The sequence below is a fragment of the Bos indicus genome, chromosome 6 (genome assembly GCF_029378745.1).
Source record: "Bos indicus isolate NIAB-ARS_2022 breed Sahiwal x Tharparkar chromosome 6, NIAB-ARS_B.indTharparkar_mat_pri_1.0, whole genome shotgun sequence".
Lineage (NCBI taxonomy): Eukaryota > Metazoa > Chordata > Mammalia > Artiodactyla > Bovidae > Bos > Bos indicus.
This window is the reverse complement of record NC_091765.1, coordinates 97,793,021-97,814,995: the sequence shown is the minus strand read 5'-3', so window position 1 is coordinate 97,814,995 and position 21,975 is coordinate 97,793,021. Positions and strand designations below refer to the sequence as shown.

At 38.0% G+C, this 21,975-nt stretch overlaps 1 protein-coding gene across 6 annotated transcripts; it reads left to right on the top strand.

Moving 5' to 3' along the window:
- The first annotated feature begins 2,274 nt into the window (after positions 1-2,274).
- On the top strand, positions 2,275-19,354 carry HNRNPD (heterogeneous nuclear ribonucleoprotein D). Of its 6 annotated transcripts, XR_002180955.2 has the most exons (10): positions 2,280-2,712; positions 4,570-4,626; positions 13,480-13,648; positions 14,254-14,415; positions 15,732-15,863; positions 16,294-16,393; positions 16,507-16,653; positions 17,754-17,848; positions 18,162-18,268; positions 19,029-19,354. XR_002180955.2 is itself a non-coding variant. In XM_019963000.2 (9 exons), exons 1-8 carry the CDS (start codon positions 2,477-2,479, stop codon positions 17,819-17,821), a joined length of 1,071 nt encoding a protein of 356 aa, XP_019818559.2. In that variant the 5' UTR covers positions 2,286-2,476; the 3' UTR covers positions 17,822-17,848; positions 19,029-19,354. The 6 variants fall into 6 exon arrangements, 4 of the variants coding, with proteins under 4 accessions (XP_019818560.2, XP_019818562.2, XP_019818559.2 ...); XR_002180957.2 differs by lacking the exon at positions 16,507-16,653 and having other exon boundaries at positions 2,286-2,712; XM_019963000.2 differs by lacking the exon at positions 18,162-18,268 and having other exon boundaries at positions 2,286-2,712.
- The last annotated feature ends 2,621 nt before the right edge of the window (positions 19,355-21,975 follow it).

The window sequence follows — 21,975 nt, the reverse complement described above, 5'->3', positions numbered from 1 at the left end:
AGAGATCTGGACCACGATATGTAGGGGTATGAGTTCTAAGGCATCATATATACTCACATAACACATAGTAAAACTGTTAGCTTTAAAATCATTCCTAGGTTTCCTGGAATTTTTAATATAAACTCCAAGAACTCCTAGAGAAGGAAATGGCTACCCACTCCAGTATTCTCGCCTGGAGAATCCCATGGACAAAGGAGCCTGGCGGTCTACAAGTCCATGGGATCACAAGAGTCAGACAGCACTTAGCAAGTAAACTACCAAGAAGTCCAGAAGCTACAGGGCTATGTGTGAATTAAAATAAACCTTTTGGGAGTCTTTTACTAAAAGGCAGGCACGCGAAAAGCTGTCTGAAGAGCAAAAGAATCCTCCCTTTTAGACAGAAGAGATTCAAAAGACACCCCCTTTAGATGATCTTCTTAGTCATCTCTAAATTGGAATATTTGGTTTGAACACAATACTCACTTTCTTCTTGGCTACTTTTATTTTTTTGGCCCATACAGCTGTGCATCTGGGATTTTAGCTCCCTGACCAGGAATTTAATTCCACACCACCTCCCCCACCACCCGCGGCAGTGGGAATGCAGTCTTAACCACTGAACCACCAGCGAAGTCCCTTGGCTACTATTTTGACAGGTGGAGACAGACTTGAAGTCACTACCACCTGATCAAAGATGCACATTCTTGGCATTGCCTGGGTATGATTGACTTAATACAGTTCAGTAAGATTATATTTTTAAGACGTTTTCAGAAATTGATCCGTAGTCTTGGGTTTTTAATTATTCTGTAACGCTATTTCTCCTAACTTATTAAGAAAAAAAAAAAAAAGACTTTTTAGTCTTTCTTTGAGTTTTGGATGGTGTTAATACGAATTCATTTAATTACAAAGTGGAAAACAAATATTTAAACTCTTCAGAGTTCTTAGCTATACTTCACAACTAGTCTTCGTTTCTCCAGTGCCTAGGCACACGCTAAACATGCAAATAATCACTTGTTGACTAAAGTACCTAAAGTCTTCGTATACTTCTAGATGTAATTGCAAGAAGCTGCAAATCCCAAAGCCCGAATAAACCAGCTTCCAGTCAAGGCGCTTGGGATTTCGAATAGGTCTATTAAAGAACTTGACTGTTACCCTGCGTAACACTCCGAGCGGTGTTTAACAACAACAAAAAAACTCCTCTAGTCCACAACAGACCGAGAAACCTTGTAAAGATGACTCACATCATTTATATACTCTCTATAGCACACAGGCATTAACATTAAATGAACCCTTGGTTGATTTAACATACTTCCCAACTCCTAGCATTTTCAAAGAATCGTGGTAGGTTTCAGGATCCTCAACGACAGCAAAGCAAAACCACCCCGTTCCTTAAGATACGTAAGTTACCTACTTCTTCTGGAGAAAAATTTCAGGAGAAAAGCAGGCAAGCAAGTTATCTTATTTGGAAAGTACATCTTAAAAGGAAAGCAGCCCTGATCGTCAACAACCTCAGCCGGCCCGTCACGGGTTGGGAAGCAGGGGCAGCCGGGGACCCCTCAAAATGTCACCCGGTCGCCAGCGACTACGGCGGCCGGAGGAGCTGCCGCAGTCCGTGGCCGCGCGCGGCCAGCCGGGGCGCCTCGCTCGGGCCACCCCAAGCTAGGCGTCCCCAGGAGCCCGCGGGACAGGGTCAAGACCTCTGGGCCGACTCCCTTTCCTGGAGGGAACCGCTGACATCCAGGGAGCCGCCGGCAGCGCGCCTCCCCTCCCCCACTCCAAATCTGCAAGCGCACAGGGCAAAACCGCCTTCCGGGAGGTGCTACCACACCCCGGCCCGACGCCTCGCCTCCCGCCCGCAGCTGGGCTGTGCGGGAGGGGCTGCTGGGAGAGCCGACCAGGAACCCTCGGAAAAGCGGGGGCGGAGGAAGGGGCCCCTCTAGCCGCGCCTTCGAAACAGCGCTCCTTGTTCTCGATGGTCCCCGCGCGGCCGTCTTATCGAACGCCATTTCCGGTTCCTTTTAAAGGCCCCCACGCTGTGCGGCGCTGCGCGTGCGAGGAAGGTATAAAAGGGAGCGAGAGGGCGGGACCGAAGAGGAAGGGGGAGGAAGGAGAGAACTAGCGGTAAAGGGGGCGGGGGAGGTGCAAAGGGCGCGCTCGCGCGTCACGTGACCGGGACGCGCCGTTCTTCCGTCGGCCATTTTAGGTGGTCCGCGGCGGCGCCATTAAAGCGAGGAGGAGGCAAGAGCGGCCGCCGCTGCTTTTTCTTTTTTAGTGCAGCGGGCGAGAGCGGGAGTGCGCGCCGCGCGAGAGTGGGAGGCGAGGGGGGCAGGCCAGGGAGAGGCGCGGGAGCCTTTGCAGCCACGCGCGCCTTCTCTGCCTTGTTGTGTGCTTCGCGCGGTAGAGCGGGCGCGCGGCGGCAGCGGCGGGGATTACTTTGCTGCTAGTTTCGGTTCGCGGCAGCGGAGGGTGTAGTCTCGGCGGCGGCGGAGGCAGTAGCACCATGTCGGAAGAGCAGTTCGGCGGGGACGGGGCGGCGGCGGCGGCGGCAACAACGGCGGTAGGCGGCTCGGCGGGCGAGCAGGAGGGAGCCATGGTGGCGGCGGCGCAGGGGGCAGCGGCGGCGGCGGGAAGTGGAGCCGGGACCGGGGGCGGAACCGCGGCCGGCGGCACCGAAGGGAGCAGCGCCGAGTCGGAGGGGGCGAAGATCGATGCCAGTAAGAACGAGGAGGATGAAGGGTGAGTAAGGGGCGGCCCGGGATAGTCAGGCCCAACTATCCCCCCTCCCCCTCCCTACCCCCCCGCCATTAGGCCTCGTTCCCGCTCTCCGCCCGCCCTCCAGGCGCCCGTGCAGCCTCTTTGCACTGTCCTCCCCTTTTCTACGCTGGTCTCCCCGGGGCTTTCATTTCCTTCTCCCCCCAGCCTGCTAATCGCCCCCTCCCCCATCACACACGTTTCCACCTTTAGCCGTCACCATGCTGCTCCCCGGCCCGCCCTCCTTCCCTCCCTCGCCTCGGGTCTCCTCCCACTGACTTAGCCGCCGGAATTTTTTCCCGCCTGTCGAGGGGGTAACCTTTTTTCTAGTCCCGGTGTCTTCTCGCTGCCCAGTTTTCTTAAAAGTCCTGGGTATAAAAAACGCAATCAGAAAAGCTTGTATGCCTGGACACCTAAGGGTTATTGGGTGCTTCTCACTGCAGCATCCCGAGACGATGCTTTTTACAAAACACATGCTTCGGGGAATGTGTAGGCTGTCCAGCTTTCCTCTTTTCCCGTCTCGGCTTCAGGCCGAATGTATTTTGTTTTTTTCTTAGTATTTTGAGTAAGTTTCGCCTCGACCTTCGCCTTTTTCCTCTATTCACCATCGCCCAACGGCTTGCTCACATAGTCCCTACTTTTCAGCTTTACGGAACCCACTGGGCCCGGTGAAATTGCCCGATCGCCTGTTGGTACGTTGGTTTTGCTGCCAGGGCTTTCCTGAAGTTCCTGGTCGGCGGGCCTGCGCTTGACTGGAGCTCTTCTACCTCCGGCTTGCGAACTGCCCTTCCCCCACCCGCAGAGTTATTCTAACCGCGCACCTTTTTCGCGCCCTCGGCTATTGGATTCCCCGACTGTGGATACAGATAGTACGCTTACCTTACTTCTTCTGGGCGGTTTTCAGTTTTTACAACCCACCCTGTGCCCGGAATCCTTTTTTTGGTCTCTCTTGATTTCTCCTTCCCGCTCTCACCCGCTTAAGTTAAAGGAGGCCCACCAGCCTTCTTTCATAAAACGAACAAATCCTGTATTGTGCTATGGCTTTTTTTTTTTTTTGCAGGTTTTTAAGTAGTAAGTTGTTTTCTCCATTTGGAATACGTTGTGTGTATTACTTAAAGCTGCATAGTATTTATTAGAACGCAGCATTTGGGAGCCGGGAGCATAATACAGGAGTTAGCAGGAGGGACTAAATCGAGGTTCTTGCTTGAGTTTTCTTATTCCCGTTACTGATCACTCATCTTGGGTTATCGCTTCCATTAATTTTTGTAGTTGGGGGGGGGGGAGTGTGTCTGTGAACTTTTTTCCGCTGTAACAAGGAGAAAGGTGTTGGTAGAAGGTAAAAACAGTAAAATGTCGCTTTAACCCAATATTAGAAAACACGGTGTCCTTTATTGGGAAAAAGCACAAGCTTTGCAGCGGGAGAGATAAGCCCTTTGGATACAGGATTTAATATTCTCAGCCGAGGCAGACTTGTGTGGGGCTGTTTTGCTGATTGCTGGCTTTGGGAGAGTAGAGGTGGGATGGGGAAACTTCATTTATCTTGAATTATGTACGACTTAGTTTAAGAAAGGGATATGTTAAATGTTTGGAAATGTAAGCCTTTAACGTTTTGGTTTTTTTCTGAATTCTGTTCTTTGGACAGAGGCAGCCAAATGATTAATTGTTTAACTTACTGTTTGGGGCAGGCTTTCTGTTCTGAATTTTCAAATCACAAAGCAGCTGCCTTTGTAGTTAATCTACTATTGAACTAGAGTGTAAATAAATTAAAGTTTTTAACCCTAACATGTCAAACACTAAAACTAGAATTTTGATTGGTTGCTGTACCGGTTGTTAATTCCCTAGCCATTCAAACTCCTCCCCACGACACTCTGAAGCAGCGACGGCACAGCGGGAAGAATGGTAAAACTTTTACATTTTATTTCTGTATTATAAAGGTTTCAGTAGTCATAACATGTGGAGGCTTTGAATTGGTTAGTTGCCCATTGATTCCCAGGAAATTCTAGACTTTAGTACAGTAGGATATTTTGTACCTGGGATATAAAACCTTTTAGGCATGTGTGTGATCTTTGGGCAAAATTGATGCCATTACATGGTTTTTGGTCTGTGGTAATGCATGTATTTGTGGTTTGGCCAATTAATGCTTAATATAATTAGTAATGATGTTTTCTATGTGAGCAAGAAAAAGTAAATTGAAAGTTGATTTGATTTTGTTAAGACAAAATTTCCTTGTAATTCTAACTTTAATGCTATGTGTGAAGGTTATCTGATACGAAGTATTGTGTGTTTAAAATATATTGCATGTTATACTGAAGTATTCTGGAGATGTCAAAACCATTTTTAAAGTAGTATTGTGTATATGTATGCAAAAATGAAGTTTTTAAAAAAATCTCCAAACATATTTGTAAACACAACTTTAAAAAGAATTGCACATTAATGTTAGATCATATTGATGTGGCTTTCCACTACAGCTTAAATCAGACTTTTAGATGTTCAGTGTGATTTGGCTGGAATGTTAATTACAGTTGGTTTACATGTATTCACAATTGCATGACTTTTTGGAAGTCTGGTAGATTATTGTTCTTTTTATCCCTCCCTTCCTCCAGATGTCACTATTTCAGCCTTTAGGTTATATTTGAGTTTTCTAAGAGTTTGTATTTACTACCACTGGTGTTTAGAGGGCAGGTAAATTGCAGGTAGTTGACTTACAGCTGTAGAGACTACATTCTAAGAACCCAGTTGGGATAACATTTAAATCTTACAGGAGCTTATTACTGTTATTTTCTTTCACTGAAATCTGTCCAGTTTTATAATGGAGATGAAGTTTGACATACTGAATAAAAGTTTTTTGATGGAAATTAATCTGTTTGGCCCTTTGATAGTTGAATTTCATTTCTAGGCAATAGTGGCAAACTAAGTATAAATTACAACTGTACTTGACTGCTCCATTACTTATTTCATCTTACGTAAGCAGTTATTTTCAGTAATTTGAAAGGACCATACACTTAGGTATAAAGGTTGGTTATTTCTTTGACTTTGCGATAATTTTTGTGTTCTGTTACCTAATACTATAACTTTGCAAGTTTTTTGAGTGATCTCTCAGGAAAATTGAACAATTGAATATTTACAGCTAACAATTTTAGGTTTTAACAAATATTTTCATTTTTAAAGTCTAATAATTTGACTTAAAAAATTACTGTCTCATCAGTTAGCCTCGTGCTTTACACATACTGTTTTTTAAACAACAACAAAAAAATCCCTCAAAATTTCTAATCTTTTTGGTGTCTGCACTTGCCACCCTATGTGCTGTTCTCTGTGTCCCAATTTGAGGAAAACTGGGGAAAAGTTTCATAATAGTGAAATAGTGGTTAATAGAGACAAAATTATCTAAATTTAATTTCTTAAACATATTTTTTTGTGTGTGTGTTTTTACGATTCTAATGAGACTAAAGTGATTACAATTTCATCTTAAAAGTATTTTAAATTGTAGACTGAAGTGTTTATTTTTAATACAAGAATAAACAGGCATTTTGAGGAGGACATGCTTGTTAAACCTCTAGTGGAATAAAGGGTTTCCACAATTTACTGTGGACGTTTAGGGTATTTCTATAGTAAAATGCCTTCCTGAGTTCACCTCATTTTAATTTTTCCAACTTTCACATTCCAAGTTTTTACTTAGAAACTACTACACTGGGATTTCCCGTTTTGGTGTGGACTTACTCCTCCTCTATAGGGCCACAATCCTTTTAGATACTCTAAAATCACTTAGTGTCTGCTAAAATAATGCATTCCATGTATAGCAAGCTACCTGGAGACAAAGTTTTTACATTCTAATGATTCATGGGGAGCTGTAATAATACTATGTTAACCTTCAGACAGTTTTACAGGGTAGGTGCATTGACTTAACCTTCATTGGATTAGACAAGCAGAATAACCCTTTTGTCTATCAGCCAAAGTACAGCAATAATTTCCTAGTAATAGGTTGATTGATATAGTACTGTAACTGTTAGTGTATAAATTTAAATATGATTCTTCCTGTTTGAGAATATTGTAAATTAAATGTGCTATAGGTTGTCACCCATCTAATTTTTAAGAAATGGGTCTACCTAACAAGTTTTTGTTTTAAATATTTGAGATTATACTCTATATCCTGGTGCTTCTGGGGCATCTTGAACATTGCTTTGTAGAAGAACAGTTACTTTTAGATAAAATAGTCTCACGCCGGATTGACTGGCCTTTGATTTAGTATGTTGGATTTACTATAAAGTTGAGACCCTGAGTAGACTGAATTTTAGCATTCTTTGGAACCTTTGACAGCTTCCAGGGCTAAAATTGCAGAAATGGATGCCCCCAGATCTTAAGATGATGAACATGTAAGGAAGGAGTACTCAATTCTCTTCGTTTCATGTTTTTTCTTTAATATACAGGATACTAAAATCACCTGACCTTTTGGGTTTGGAATTGGAGAATATCATTGAATATCAGTTTTTAAGTGTTGCTTTTTGAGATGAATATACTTGTAGCCCCTTCTATAAATTAAGTGTATGTTTACTGTGAGTTTTTCTGTTTTTTTTTTTTTTTTTTTAACATTACCAGGGTACTCTGTCATCTGTAAGGGTGCCCTAATAAGAGTTTTGAATTTAACATTGTGTGTGATTTCATGGCCAATATTGAGGGTGATTAGTTTTAGCTTGAAAGCATTTAAAAAGGAATAGAATTAATTTTTTCCCGTATTCGAATTAAAATTGCACCTTGAGTGTGTGCAGGTTCACAAATGGAGTGATGAAACAACCTTTGTTAGTTGAAGTTTTATTTGACTTTAGTTCTGCTTCAACGTTTTAGTAGATAGGGCACTGAACTGGATGCTGGAAGCGTGGAATCTGTTTCTGTTACTTCACTTCCAACAGTGTGGTCTCAGGTAATATAACATGTTTGTTACTTGGTTTGCTGATCTGTTTGATGGAAACACTGCTCACCACAGGAAGATTGACTACATAGCCTGCTTTCATAGCTTGTGTGTATTTATCCTGTGCCTTAATAGTTGATACTGCCAGTGGTTTACTCCTGTGGAGTAAAGGTAAGCATGTTTTAGTTTCTGGAGTATTATATTATACATTGGAGCTAGACATTTAAGACTCTTTGGGGGTGGATTGGGAGACTTATATTACTGGCAGTGTTTGGCCAATAATCAAGGTGATAGTTTTAAGCATTGGGTCATGTTCTGTAAGCTCCTGCTTATCTAGACTTGAAGCTATCACAAAGCCCAAACAGCCGGGAAACCCAGCTCTGTCTCCCTACCCCAAGTCTCATGAGAAAGAGATGAAATTGTCAGCCAGTATACTCGAAAAGAATCAACAGACAATGTCATGGAATGAATCTTAAATATTTTCCCCCTTACATTATTAAAAAGTAATGGGATTTTAAAGCATTGCAAGATTCTGAAGTTCCATGGAGAAAGGTGAAAATCATTTGATGAGTTTAGTGTTGATAAAGAATTGTGAACGTGTAGTAATCTCAGTTAACCAGAATCTTAACCTCTAGGTAGAACAGTGTTTATCCTACAAAGTTGATTGAGAGTTTATTTTAAAAGCAAAAATACAAGATGTCATTCTTGCTTGGGAATGAAATGAAAAGGGGAAATTTTGGATTAAACATTTAAAGTTTGTTAAAAAATTCTCATGTTTATTAGCTATTAGATTTCAACTCAGTTGTCCTTTTTAGTCATTTAGGTTCATTCAAAGTATGAAGAAATAAGATCTGATACATTAGCTCTTAGAAGAATTTTTTTTTTATTGACTTACTAAAAGTTTGTCAAGCCATTTCCAGGGGTATTTTTTTTTAATACAGATTCTAAAATGATACCATGTGATATCTAGTTGCAAAAAATGAACCCCTCCCTGTTTTAGGTAACTGCTGACTTAATTTTAAACTAAATCTGTATTTCATAAGGAAAAATAAATACTCATTTTTTTATCTACTGGTAAGAGTCCTTACTAGCAATAATGTTTAATATTTTAGGATTGTAAAGACATAATGATAAAATACCAGAAATTTTATTTAAATAAGGATTAGTGTTTATGCTTGAGTGACATTACTCTAAAAGGTGACAGTACTTAGCCAGTCATGTTACATACTTGAAATGTATTATCAGTTTGACATTCTGTTGTAGTTTTTAAACTGTCAGAATTTGTTATGAAACTACATATGGAAGATTGCAAGTTGTTGGGAAGTTTTAAAAGAGAACTTTCTTTGCCCTTTTCCAAAATTGGAAAGAAGTGTAATGAATGATATTCAAAGTAATGATGTATTACTTTGAATAGGGTATTTGACAGTAAAGCCTTGTTAGGGGAAGTATCTTTATATAAAAAATACTATTGAGTTTGGAGTGTTTAAACCTAGAGGCCTCAGTAGTATTGAAAATAAAGTTCTTAGATGGGAAGAAACAGCTTCCACCAGCCAGTACTGTTGCTTACATATTGCTTTTTATATTTAGAAATTCTTCCTTACTAAAGTTACTGGCATTTATGTAGAGTACAAACAAATCATTAGTGTGAATTTGGAACTACATTTTATTTAAAGAGTCTCAGACAACCTAATTTCCTGTCTGTATTTTTTATATGGGATATATAAAGTTTTGAGGCTAAGTCTTCAGCATTAAAAATAATCTTTTAGGATCCATTTGTATAAAACTCATCTTGGCCTATACACCTTTAATGTTGGAAACTTTAGCTCATGCAGATTAAAAACAAGTCATTGAATAAATGAAAAAATTATTTAATATTTTAATATTTAGTTTGTGTTCTACCCTTCTAAATAGTAATTTGTTTTTATTGAGCACTTAGAGTGTGTCAGACCATGTTCTGTGCCATTTAAATCCTTATTGCAGGTAGCCGAGGTAAGCGTTCAGTAAGTTCTGAAGGAAGGATTTAAACCCCAAGTAGCTTGGCTCACTGCCTCTAACCTCTAGAAGAGAATGTCCCACAAAGCACCCTCAAGTCTCATTTGGAGACTTATCTGCAATGCTTGTCATTTAATACTATAGTATGGTATAATGTCAGTATTTATAAGGCAAGGATATTTTAATTCTTCAGTAGGTATTTTAAGTTGTGTACTGTATTGCTTCTGGGGTGCTAAATAATTTTATAGATAGAATTAAAAAATTAAACTTCGTTGATACTGTAGATGAAGTTCTACACTTCAGTTGGGATTATTGATTCACTTACAGGTAAGGATCAGATTTTAAACTTGTAGTATTAGGGACCCAATTTTGCTACTTGAACAAGTCCTGTGCTGTAGTTTTAACTTGACTGTTCAGGATTTTTATGAAAGTCCAGCTCTCCTTCATTGTAAAATGTTTGTGTATCATTGCAGGGGTGTAAGTAACTTGAAAGTCAGTCTTTGCATTCAAGGCAGCGAAGGTAATCTGGACAGATAAGATATTGTGCTTTAAGTAAGATATAGTAATATAAAATACAGGTAGTTTAAATTGATGTCTTAAACCATTTCATAATTTGAGTCAGGATGTGGGAATGCTCATGTTATAAAGACGCTAAAATAAGTTCCCATTTATCCAGAATTAAGATAACAGGCTTACTTTTATCTGTTATATTTTGGTATGTCTACTGAATAAAGATGGGATGGATTTAATATGTTACATTTGGTAAAGATGGGGTGGATTTGGTACAGTATGTTCATTGTAGTATATCCACCTGTCTGGTTATCAGTTTTGTGCAGCAGCCTGCCTTATTAGAGCAGCAGAAGAGTGCTTTGGGGCTGCCAAAATGGTAATGAATTAATCTCAAAAAGAGCCAGTTAAACTCCTGGTCAGAGGCTGTTTACTGTTACTTTACCAAAAATTAGAAAAAAATCACGTGCCAACTAACTTCCCCCAAAATGGAGCAGGGAGCATTTTAGAATAGCGGCTGCTGATTAATCTGGCAAAAATGAAAACTAGAACTAAGAAAGCTAGAGCCAAGGAATAAGGTGTATTTAATGCATTAATAAAAAGTTCAGAAGAGTGTAGGCATGCTACAAGTAGCATAAGGTGTCAGTGGTGACTGACAGAGTGTTAAATCATGATTACAGCAGAAGAGTATGTGCAGTATACTGTAGGGGAAAAAGAAAAAAAATCAAGTAGTGCGTTAATTGCTCAGTCGTGTCCGACTCTTTGGGACCCCACGGACTGTAGCCCGCCAGACTCCTCTGTCCATGGGATTCTCCAGGCAAGAGTACTGGAATGGGTTGCCATTCCATCTAGGTGCATTCCAAGTAAATTGAACATTAAACAATTGAGAGACTAGGGAAACAGGAAATACTTGAAGGAAGGTGGACTATCTGGCTTGTTCTTTAAAGGTGCTGGATGGCTAAAGTTTTATTACTACATATTTTGCTCTAATTTTTTGACAAACTAATTATTCTCTGGAATATCTATAAGTTACAGTTGTCTAGGACATTTGCTGTTCTGGATAAATAGGATTTGACTATTAGTTTAAGAAGGATAGCCTCTTCAGTGACCTTTTAACTCTTAAGGTAGGCACATTTAAGTATTTTTTGATCTTCAGGACTCTTATTAAATGTGCAGAGTTTCTCTAAAGAACACTTAATGGACCAATTGATGAATTAGTATGCTTATGTAGTATTTAAGAAAACTGATTTCTAATGTTGACAAAGTTTGGGGTTTGTGAATAATAGAATGTGCCTCATTCTTGGTGTTATATTTTATTTCTTTGTAACTATTTTTTATTAATTTTAAATTGAGGACACAACTCAATAAAAACATTGCCTTGGGTAAATAAAATCAAAACTAGTTTTGTCTCAGTATCTGAGGAATAGGCCAGACAGCCACAGGATTTTCTTGCCTTTCAATTTCAGTTTTTTAAAAAAAGGCTTCTTTAATTATTCTCTTCAGGTTGAAATAACTTCAAACTGTTAAATTATTGGTGGAAAGTTTCTGTAATAATCACAATAGTAGTAATTTAATAGTTGGATTTTAACATAGTTGAAATTGTTTCTATCAAGAACATCCCGTGAATATCAGAGTAAGAGGTCATTGCCTTATAGTCAGTTTCTTTCTCATGAAAAAGATAGTAGTGTCCTCTTCACCTTGAAAGAGTAAATGTTGATAATGTACTTTCGTCTATGAAGGTACATACTCTGGATCTGTAGGTTAAAAATAAAAGTGCTTAAAGCAATTTAAGTAACTTGGACTGTATATTATTTCACTGGATATGAAAGAAAATGTCATTGAAAATACCTCAACTTTTTCCCCATGGAATTAGCCATAAACATTAAAAAATACCTGTACATCATGAATGTTTTGTTATACTCCTTTGATTATAGAATACAAAAAGGGTTAATAAAAGTTAGAGTGTGGAAATTTTATTAGAATTCTGAATGTTAAGCATATAAATAGTCCAGTTCTAGAATACAGGTACAAGTTGAAAACCTAACTTAAATGGGAAGCACACTGTATGCCTAAAAATGACTTTTTTTGTGTTAAATTTATCATTGGAAGTAAGAACAAGACTGATAAAACAGTAAGATCAGTAACACCTCAGTTAATCTGGCATTTTTAGGTTAAGCTGAAGCAGGATCTTATTCTAGAGATAAGACTTTGTCCTTTTGTTGAAAGAGTTGGTTTCAGTGGCAGAATTCTAAGAGGCCCACAAGATGGAGATGTTCTTGCTTTAATTTCTTTCCAGAGCTGAAAGTTAGCACCACATTCCCCCCCTGCCCTTACCTCTGACCCTATCTGTAGTTACAGATAGAAGTCGTTGACCAAACATGGTTTTACTCCCATGTTGAAATTGATTTTTAGTCCTCACATAACAAATTCTGACAGTTTACCCTTAAAGTAACAATCTTCAGTCTCTCCAAAGGATAGGAGGTAATGTTAGCTCTTTTGTGGGACTGGGTAAAGAGGGCAGAAGTCATAGGGCTCACAGAGCCGCCAGATCTGAGCTTTATGACCTTTTGCTGTAATAAAAATAGGATTTCATGTTAAATTTTCTTTTGAGGGGGGCTGTAGTTTGGATTTAAAGTGTCTTGGTGGTTTCCACTTACCACTTGTCACTTGTAGCATTTTAAAGATTTAAATATCTTATTGCTGGTTAACTGAGGTTCTACTGGAAATAAATCATCTAGGTTAATTAGTGGGTTTTGCTTCACTGGATAATTCTTTTTATTCATTAAATTGCTTATGTGATTACTTTTGTCTTTATTAAGGATTCTTAGCACATCCAAAAACTTGGTTTACAACTTAATTGTGAGACTTTCTCATTTTTTTGTGCTAAGAGTTTTATTAATGAGAGAACTGTTAGAAAAGAAACTTCAGTGTAAGCACATGGTAGCTGCTGTGATTAGTGGGAACTGCATAACCTTTTTATAAGTTTAATAAAGATTTGGAAGAGAAATTTCAAGGTGAAATTCTGTATTTCGCTATTAGCAGTATTGTAATTTAAGAAAGACGGTATACACTCTTTTTACCTTGGGGATGCACTTATCTTTTTCATAAGTCAAAAGACTTAATCTGCTGCTTGCTCACTATCTTGTAATTGATTATGCAGGCGCAGTAGTGATAAAACTCTCCAAAACTGTAATAGAGTGTTCTTGATATGTGGTTATGTAGGAAGAGTGACATTTCAATATACTGCCCAGTAAATTGGTGCAGTTTGGGGAAAGTATATTATTGATGTGGATACTTAAGGCAAAATAAAAAACTTTTTAGCATTTTAATATTGCTTTTTGTCTTTACAGGAAAATGTTTATAGGAGGCCTTAGCTGGGACACTACAAAGAAAGATCTGAAGGACTACTTCTCCAAATTTGGTGAAGTCGTAGACTGCACTCTGAAGTTAGATCCTATCACAGGGCGATCGAGGGGTTTTGGCTTTGTGCTATTTAAAGAGTCGGAGAGTGTAGATAAGGTAGTGTGCTATGTGTTCTCATCAGTTAATAAAATATGTGAATAGTTTGATAAAATTAATATGCCCATTGTTTGTGATTTCCCTCTTTGCTTATATGAAGGAAAAGATAATGGCTTTTGCCAATACATTTTAAGAATCAGATTAAAGAATTGTTTACTGAATACTTCATGTGCCAGGCTCTACTATATTAAGATTAAATTTAAAAGCCTTTAAAGATGCTTGATTGGAAAGATGTGCTGTGACATGTTTACAGAAGTAGAGATGTTGAAATCTGTAGGCAGGAAACTTGACTGAATCATTTTACATTTCAGTCTTTAGGCTACAGGGAAGTAGCAGTCATGCTTATAGAGCTGATAGATAAAGGCATGATGATTTTCGGATTATTGATTAACCCTTCTCATTCTTAACTGACCTTGAGGCTTAAACACTAGTATATATTAGCAGATGGCACATCACTACATTTGGACGGTTTAACTGTGAGCTGGTCAACGTATGTCTGGCATTAGCTATATTTATTCAACTATAGTTATTCTTAAGTAAGTTAATGATCTCTGAACTTTAGTTAAGATACACATCTTTCAAATGAAAAACTTCAATTTCCTTAGGTCATGGATCAGAAAGAACATAAATTGAATGGGAAGGTGATTGATCCTAAGAGGGCCAAAGCCATGAAAACAAAAGAGCCTGTTAAAAAAATTTTTGTTGGTGGCCTTTCTCCAGATACACCTGAAGAGAAAATAAGGGAGTACTTTGGTGGTTTTGGTGAGGTATGTGTTAATATTTTGACCCGTGTTTTTTTTGTTTTTGTTTTTTTGTTTGTTTTTGTCAAATTTAGTATAAATACAGTTGTCACATTATAGATTTCTCAAAATTGTTTTGAAGTTTGGACAGATAATGTGATTTGTTTGGAAATAAATACAGTTGTCACATTATAGATTTCTCAAAATTGTTTTGAAGTTTGGACAGATAATGTGATTTGTTTGGAAATAAGGATGGTGTAGATACTTTATTAGTAGTATTTTCAGAGTAGTGTCTTTGGAGGTTAGAAGATTGCCTGTTCTGGTTTATTGAGGAGCTGTTGTGCGCAGTGTCCCTGGGCACAATGTACACAAACTTTAAAGGAGATGTTCCTATTTTGAAATTTACTGGATTAGTAGAAGGAATAAAACTAAATGAGGAAGAAATCAAGATTGGATTACCTGAGATATACAAGGCAATGCTTCAGTTGAGAATAGAAAAGAAATAAACTAAAAATATGGTGGAGTGCCTTCTCAGTTAAGTACATGTATATGTGCAGATTTTATGAAGCTAATTACAGATTTAGATTCTGTTTGTGAATTAATGATTTAAAGCTGAGAAATTTGAGTCTTTAGACCTAGATACAGCCGGCAGACATCCTTGGTATGATTCAGACAGACATATTGCTTGTTTTGTTGTTAGTATTTAAGAGCTGAAATATTTCCCGCAAAAATCTGGGCATTTACCTTTTCTTCGATATTTGTAAGATCAAGCAACATTGGGATTGCCTTCTTACATGGTTACAGCCATCTAAGATTTAAGTGTAGCAGCTTCTACCTTTGCTCGAATATTCTTTATAGTTTTTAGCAGTTCTCACCATTCCCCCATATTCTCCCAAACACAGTCACTTTAATTCTGTTTCTCTTAAAATAGACTGTTTTGGGATGTTCCTGGTGTTCAGTGGTTAAGACTTCACTCTTGCCATGCAGAGGGCGTGAGTTTGATCCTTGGTCAGGGGACTAATATCCCACATGCTGAATGGCACGGCCAAAATTTTTAAAAATATATTGTTTCCTTTTGCTTGTGCTTAGTGGGCATTTGAGTTTGTGACCCTTGAATTAAGTAATATATGTCAGTGCCCTGGGAAGCTGTATTTTTATAAAAAGCTTTAAAGACTTTAGGTGGAGTGCATATTCTAATGTGAAAACTTCTTTTAAAAGAGTAAAGTAAACGGAGAGACAGCAGAATAGAGCTTGAGGGCCAAATGCTTGTTTTCTCTGTGCATTTTCCCTACTAAACTTGCAAACTAAGGTATTATAACTTTTTTTTTTTTTTTAATAATCAGGTTGAATCCATAGAGCTCCCCATGGACAACAAGACCAATAAGAGGCGTGGATTCTGCTTTATTACCTTTAAGGAAGAGGAACCAGTGAAGAAGATAATGGAAAAGAAATATCACAATGTTGGTCTTAGTAAAGTAAGTTAAGCAATTGTAGATAATACTGGGTGGTGTTGAGAGTTAATCATGTAAACTTTCTATAAAAGGCTCAGTTTGTGTGCTTCTGCTTTAAAGATGTCTTATTGGCTCCTTATTTATCAGTCATTCTTTGACTTTTTGCTTTTAGTTGGGGAATATTTTTTTTGTTTTTAAGTGAATTTTTGTCTAGACTTTACCAGGAGATATTTTCTGAGGACCCAACAAATAGAATATAGTAACATACTCAAGCAGATACTTCTTGGATCTGTCAGAAGTGTTATTTCTCCAAGTACTGATGATTGGTTTACTTGAAGAATTGATTTGAGGAAAGTATCAAATCAGCCCACTGTATGTTTTAGACAGTATTGGCTATTCTGATTATTTTTTTTTCCTTGAGTCAGTATAATCACATACTTTTTTCTCTCTTTAGTGTGAAATCAAAGTAGCTATGTCGAAGGAACAGTATCAGCAACAGCAGCAGTGGGGATCGAGAGGAGGATTTGCAGGAAGAGCTCGTGGAAGAGGTGGTGGTAAGCTTGAGCCTAAGTTTACTCTTATCTTAAGCTTTTCTACTTTTTAATTATCCTGAAGTAAAGATCTTTGCTGATCTTCTGACTTTAGTGAACCTATTAATGTGCTGCAGGCCCCAGTCAAAACTGGAACCAGGGATATAGTAACTATTGGAATCAAGGCTATGGCAACTATGGATATAACAGCCAAGGTTACGGTGGTTATGGAGGATATGACTACACTGGTTACAACAACTACTATGGATATGGTGATTATAGCAGTAAGTACTATACTTTTTATATTAACTGCTATTTGACATTTATTTTGTACAAATTTGGATAGGTAGAAAGGTTAGTGTAGCTTTGCCAAGTGCAAACTTCTTCAGGTTTCAAATTCCTGGAAACTTGAAACTGCAGCCATTTTTTGCTGTTTCTCCCAGCTTTTGTAGCACATGCACGCTCTAAGGGTAAGGTGTATGTGTGTTTCTGTATATGTTTGCTGGGCTTCGGTTTTTCTTGCTTTTAGAAACTTTAAGGTTAGGTCAGGTCTTGTAAGTTCAAGGTATTCTAAATGTCAGTTCTTGGACCAACCAATAATCTTGGCATGATGTGTCTTAAATCCTATAAAAGCGAAGGATGTTGCCAGTTACAACAAATCGTATCCTCACCATAAGATAATCAGGTGTAAATTGTTAAAACAGTTGTTGAACTTGATGGGGCAAAAAAGAACCCTTGAAATTGAGACATGTGAAGCCCTGACTTTATTGTGCAACTTGATATGTTGCTCTCCTAATTCGTGGTGACTTCTGCCTTTCAGGGAAGGGGCTCTACTGGAAACAATTTTAGATTTGTTTGGAGGAGACTGGTTGCATTGATTGCATTGTTTTAAGTGGTGATTCTTTTTCTTCCTTGGTTAGACCAGTTCTTGGAATCATATCCTTTCTTAGGTGACTAGGCCTGCTGCACAATAATAGGCTAACTAAAGTCAGAAGAAGGTCAGCAAAGATGGCTGGGTGAGCTTGGAGCCCTTTGCTTAGAAGGGCAGAGATAAGAAACGTTGATTGTGGTTGACAGAATCTCCTGTTCTAAATTGTAAGACGGTTTTACCTGGTGGTTGTAAAAGAGTCTGCTATGAAACTCTAAACCTTTAAACTGTAAGGGTCAAGGGATTGTGTTCCATTTTATATAAGAATCAAGTAATCAACTCATCCTGAATGCTTCTCATTGTAGGCATTCAACATATACTTGTTAAATGATTGGAGATGGTGATTTTTTATGCTGGGAGGATAACTCCTAATTTTTTGCTATATTCAAAATTAGACTCTGTTCTTACTAGTACTGTGTAACCACTGCAGATGTTCTAACCCTGTTTTTACTTTAGACCAGCAGAGTGGCTATGGGAAAGTATCCAGGCGAGGCGGCCATCAAAATAGCTACAAACCATACTAAATTATTCATTTGCAACTTCCCCAACAGGTACGTTCTCAAAACAGTCCTATTATCATCTTAAAGTAGTTTATATGTTCTATATTGTACTTAATATAATGTTTACTATTTTAAAGTTTCACAGCACCCAGCTGTGACAGCACACAGCTTATCATATTTTAACATAGTGACTTTTCAAGATATGTAACACAGGTGCTTTTAAGCTTTTTGCCTTTTTTGTCCTATTATTAACAAGTCAGTAAAGTTAACAGGTAAAGTACTGCTAATGGGTACAAATTAAGGAATTGCAGCAAAAAACTATTGCCTACTAACTCTGACATTATACCTTGTTTGTACCCGCCAGCGGGAACTTCCTTGCAGGCCCTGTGTCGCGCTGACTTCACGATTCTCACAGGCCCGCTCAATGCGGACAGGGTACGAGATGCTCACGCTCTCGAATGCTGCCGTGTGGTATGGTCTCTTCCAACATCCTGTATCAGCATTATAAAATAAAATGGATACTTCAAGCTTTGCCTTCACTTATTTCTTTGCTTTTAAAAACTATTTGTAATGTAATTTTAATGCATTTTTTACAGGCCCAGTAATGGTTAAATACGTCAGCTTACTGAATAATTTTAACTATTTATTCTTCTAAGGATACAGCTTGTCTCTGGATTTTCCAGTCTTAATTTTATATTTTATTAATCTATTTTAATGCTTGCTTTTCCCATTTATAGACGTTGTAGCAGTAATTGCAAGAAGTTCTTGAGCTGAATTCCTGTTGTGACAACTTCCTATATATCTATAATTATAATAGATAACTTTTTCTTTTAGTTGTATATAACTTTTCTATAATTTCCGATGGGCAAGAGATATGCTGATCCAATAAAAATAAGTTTAAATATTAGATGCTCTTGGGTCAAAATGCCTTTTACCAAATTGACTGACCTTTTTTATGAGTTCTTGGGTAGATGCTTTTTGAAAAGCTTTTTGTAATTTTAAAGAACCCTTTGAAAGCATATCACATCTTAAACCAGTGGTGCACATGTGGATTTACAGCTCATGGACTCTACTGTTCAGCTTTAATTTATAAAACATATCACACATTTAATGTTATACAATATTTACATATAGTGGGACATAGGGATATCTCAGTTTTATGTAAATTTTGGTAAGTGTTGTAGCTGCCTGGAGTGATTGCTGTTTTCTTTTTCTTCTTCTTTGTCTCCAGGTGGTGAAGCAGTATTTTCCAAATTGAAGATTCATTTGAAGGTGGCTCCTGCCACCTGCTAATATCAGTTCAAACTAAATTTTTTGTATCAAGTCCCCGAATGGAAGTATGACGTTGGGTCCCTCTGAAGTTTAATTCTGAGTTCTCATTAAAAGAAATTTGCTTTCATTGTTTTATTTCTTAATTGCTATGCTTCAGAATCAATTTGTGTTTTATGCCCCTCCCCCCAGTATTGTAGAGCAAGTCTTGTGTTAAAAGCCCAGTGTGACAGTGTCATGATGTAGTAGTGTCTTACTGGTTTTTTAATAAATCCTTTTGTATAAAAATGTATTGGCTCTTTTATCATCAGAATAGGGAAAAAAATGAGGAATTATAAACTGTCATGAAGTTAAGCAGAAGTTTGGAAAATAGTAAAACTTGTCAAAATTGAGGCCATGGTTAAGATTGCAGTGAAATTTTACATGTTTTTAGTTAAGATCTAGTTTTTGGCACAGTGTGACCTCCCTGTCCTAATTGGAAATGACTTAATGTAGTTAATTTGTTTGTTGGATGTTTTAAAAGTACTTCCATATGTAGCCATTAAGCTTTATAATACTTTCCCAGTTTTTGCTTAATATGTATTGTGCTTTTTAGAACAAATCTGGATAAACGTGCAAGAACCCTTTTGCACAGATAATGTTTTGTGCTTCCATTAAATAAAAAATCTGGTTATCATAATACAAATGCAGCTAGTTTAGAGATTTTTAGGGTTGTGGGTTTGTATTCGGTAGATACCCAAGTGTTGAGGGAGGATTAAAGAAATGTGTACTGTGTTGATGTGTGCGCTCATTTGTTTGGATGATTTTTATTGCCATTTCTTAAAGTCTTAGTTTTTTTGGCGGGGGAACGGGGTGTTCAGGGCTTTAAAACATCCCAGACTGGGATTTTAAGACACCTAGCAGTTCTGAGTCATTCTAAGAAAGTAACTGGGAGTTTAGTTGATGGCTTTAGGATTAAGTTGGAAGGTTTCTTTTTTTCTGTCATTTGTAAAATGTAGAAATAGGTAAACTTTCAGTTGGAAGGCTTTTGGTATATGTTAATAGCATTCAGGGAATTGATACATATCAACTTGGAAAATCTTTGCAGTTATTACTCAAGTGAATGGTGGTAGCTTATCCTGACTAGTCAGCTGAGTCAAGCCAGGCTGCTAAGAACAGATAGAAAAAAGTACATTATAGGTGAGAAATCTGATAATTTTGTAGAAGAGTGAAGTGATTTTTATAGTCTTGCCCCCTCCTCTTGTTATGGTGTTGAATCCTCTGGTGTTAAGAATTGACCTCCAACTAGGCAGGCATTTAAAAGTGAACAGAAGTTTGTGTTAGTAAGTTAAACTTACATGATAGGTGTCTAAATTGGGGGCTTGGAGCCTGTTTTTGTTGATAGTATTACAACACAGCACAGCGATGCTAATTTGTTTCCTGTATGGCTGTTTTTGCACCATAACAGAGTTGAGCAGTTATGACAGACTGTAAAGCCTGAAATGTTTACTATCTGGCCCTTTACAGAAAGCTTGTGCAGACCCCTGATCTAACTCAGTGAATTTGTTTTGGAACTGTTAAGCAGTACTATATTTTATGAAAGTGTTATGTGTCAGAATCTTTTTTTAAAAGGGGGGTTAAAACATTGAATTAAAAGATAGGTTTTAAAAAGTGAGGTTTGTTTGTAAATGTTCCAGATCAAAACCATTTTTTGCAAAAAGGTTGAAACTGGTTGAATAAAAAGTAGGTTTTTAAAAGTGATGTTTGTTTGTGTTGGATAATGTAAAGCTATCAACTTCATTTTAAGTTTTTGTTACATTAAAAGATTATAGTGCCCCATGATTCGGGAGATTTAAATAGATGTGCTCAGGTGTAATTTTTTGCCCCCAGCAGTTCAGTGTTTTAATTTTAGGGGATGATTTATTCCTACTGCTGACATTTTATAGAAGTTACACTTGGATACAGCATTAGGGTAAATGTTGATTTTTATACCATTTGTTTCCATATATTTGATACCACATTTAAAGTGCTATTCCCAGATCCCTTTCAGGTGTTATTTCTTGACTGAGATGAATATTTGCCTGTGCACTGGGCTCTGATCTGCTTCCAAACTTGCGCAGAATTGAAAAACTCCCTTAATATAAATCTATTCATCAGTTTCATGTTTTTCTTAGGTCTTTTATATTTCAATCTGAACTCCTTGCCCTTCAGAATTGTTGAATAAGTTGAGGCTTTGCTGTTATTCAGAGAAGGGTGGTGGTGGTGGTGGTGGTTTCCCTTTCTTTACCTATCATTTTAGGTTCTCTGTTTCCCTGAATCCCAGGTCTTGTTTTTGTATAGCCCGTCTTCCTGCTTAGGCCTTTCCATCTATAAAGGTCTATTCCATCCTTGTAACTGAACTATCAGTGCTAGTTTGACTGAATAGAAAACGCAAGGTTTCGTTAAGAGATTTGACGCTGTTGTAAGTCTTTATCATTCATATGAAATGCTTAGTGTTTTACCAGTCATCAGTGTTCTCCAGTTTCATGACTGTCTTGGGTTTGTTTCATCCACTGTGCTGAGCACTCAGTGGTCCTGTCGTTGTGTAAACATGCTCTTCAATTATGGGAAATGGTACTGAGCTAGTCCTTCCACATGCCTTTCACCACCCCAGTTTTTCTGTTCTCTGGCATTGTTATTTGAGTGTGAGCCCTGCACATCAATTGCAGGTTGTTAATTATACTTCGAGCCATTTTACAACTTTTGGCTTTTTTTTTTTTAAGGTTTTAAATTTCAATCAATTTCTAAGGCCATCCCTTCCAACCTGTTATTCCATGGGTTATCTTTTCCTCATCTCTAAGATTATTTGTAACTTTGAAAGTTTTGTTTCCTGCAAGGTGCTTTTCTTTGCTGTGCTTTCGCCTCTGCCCTTCATCTGCCTCAAATATTTG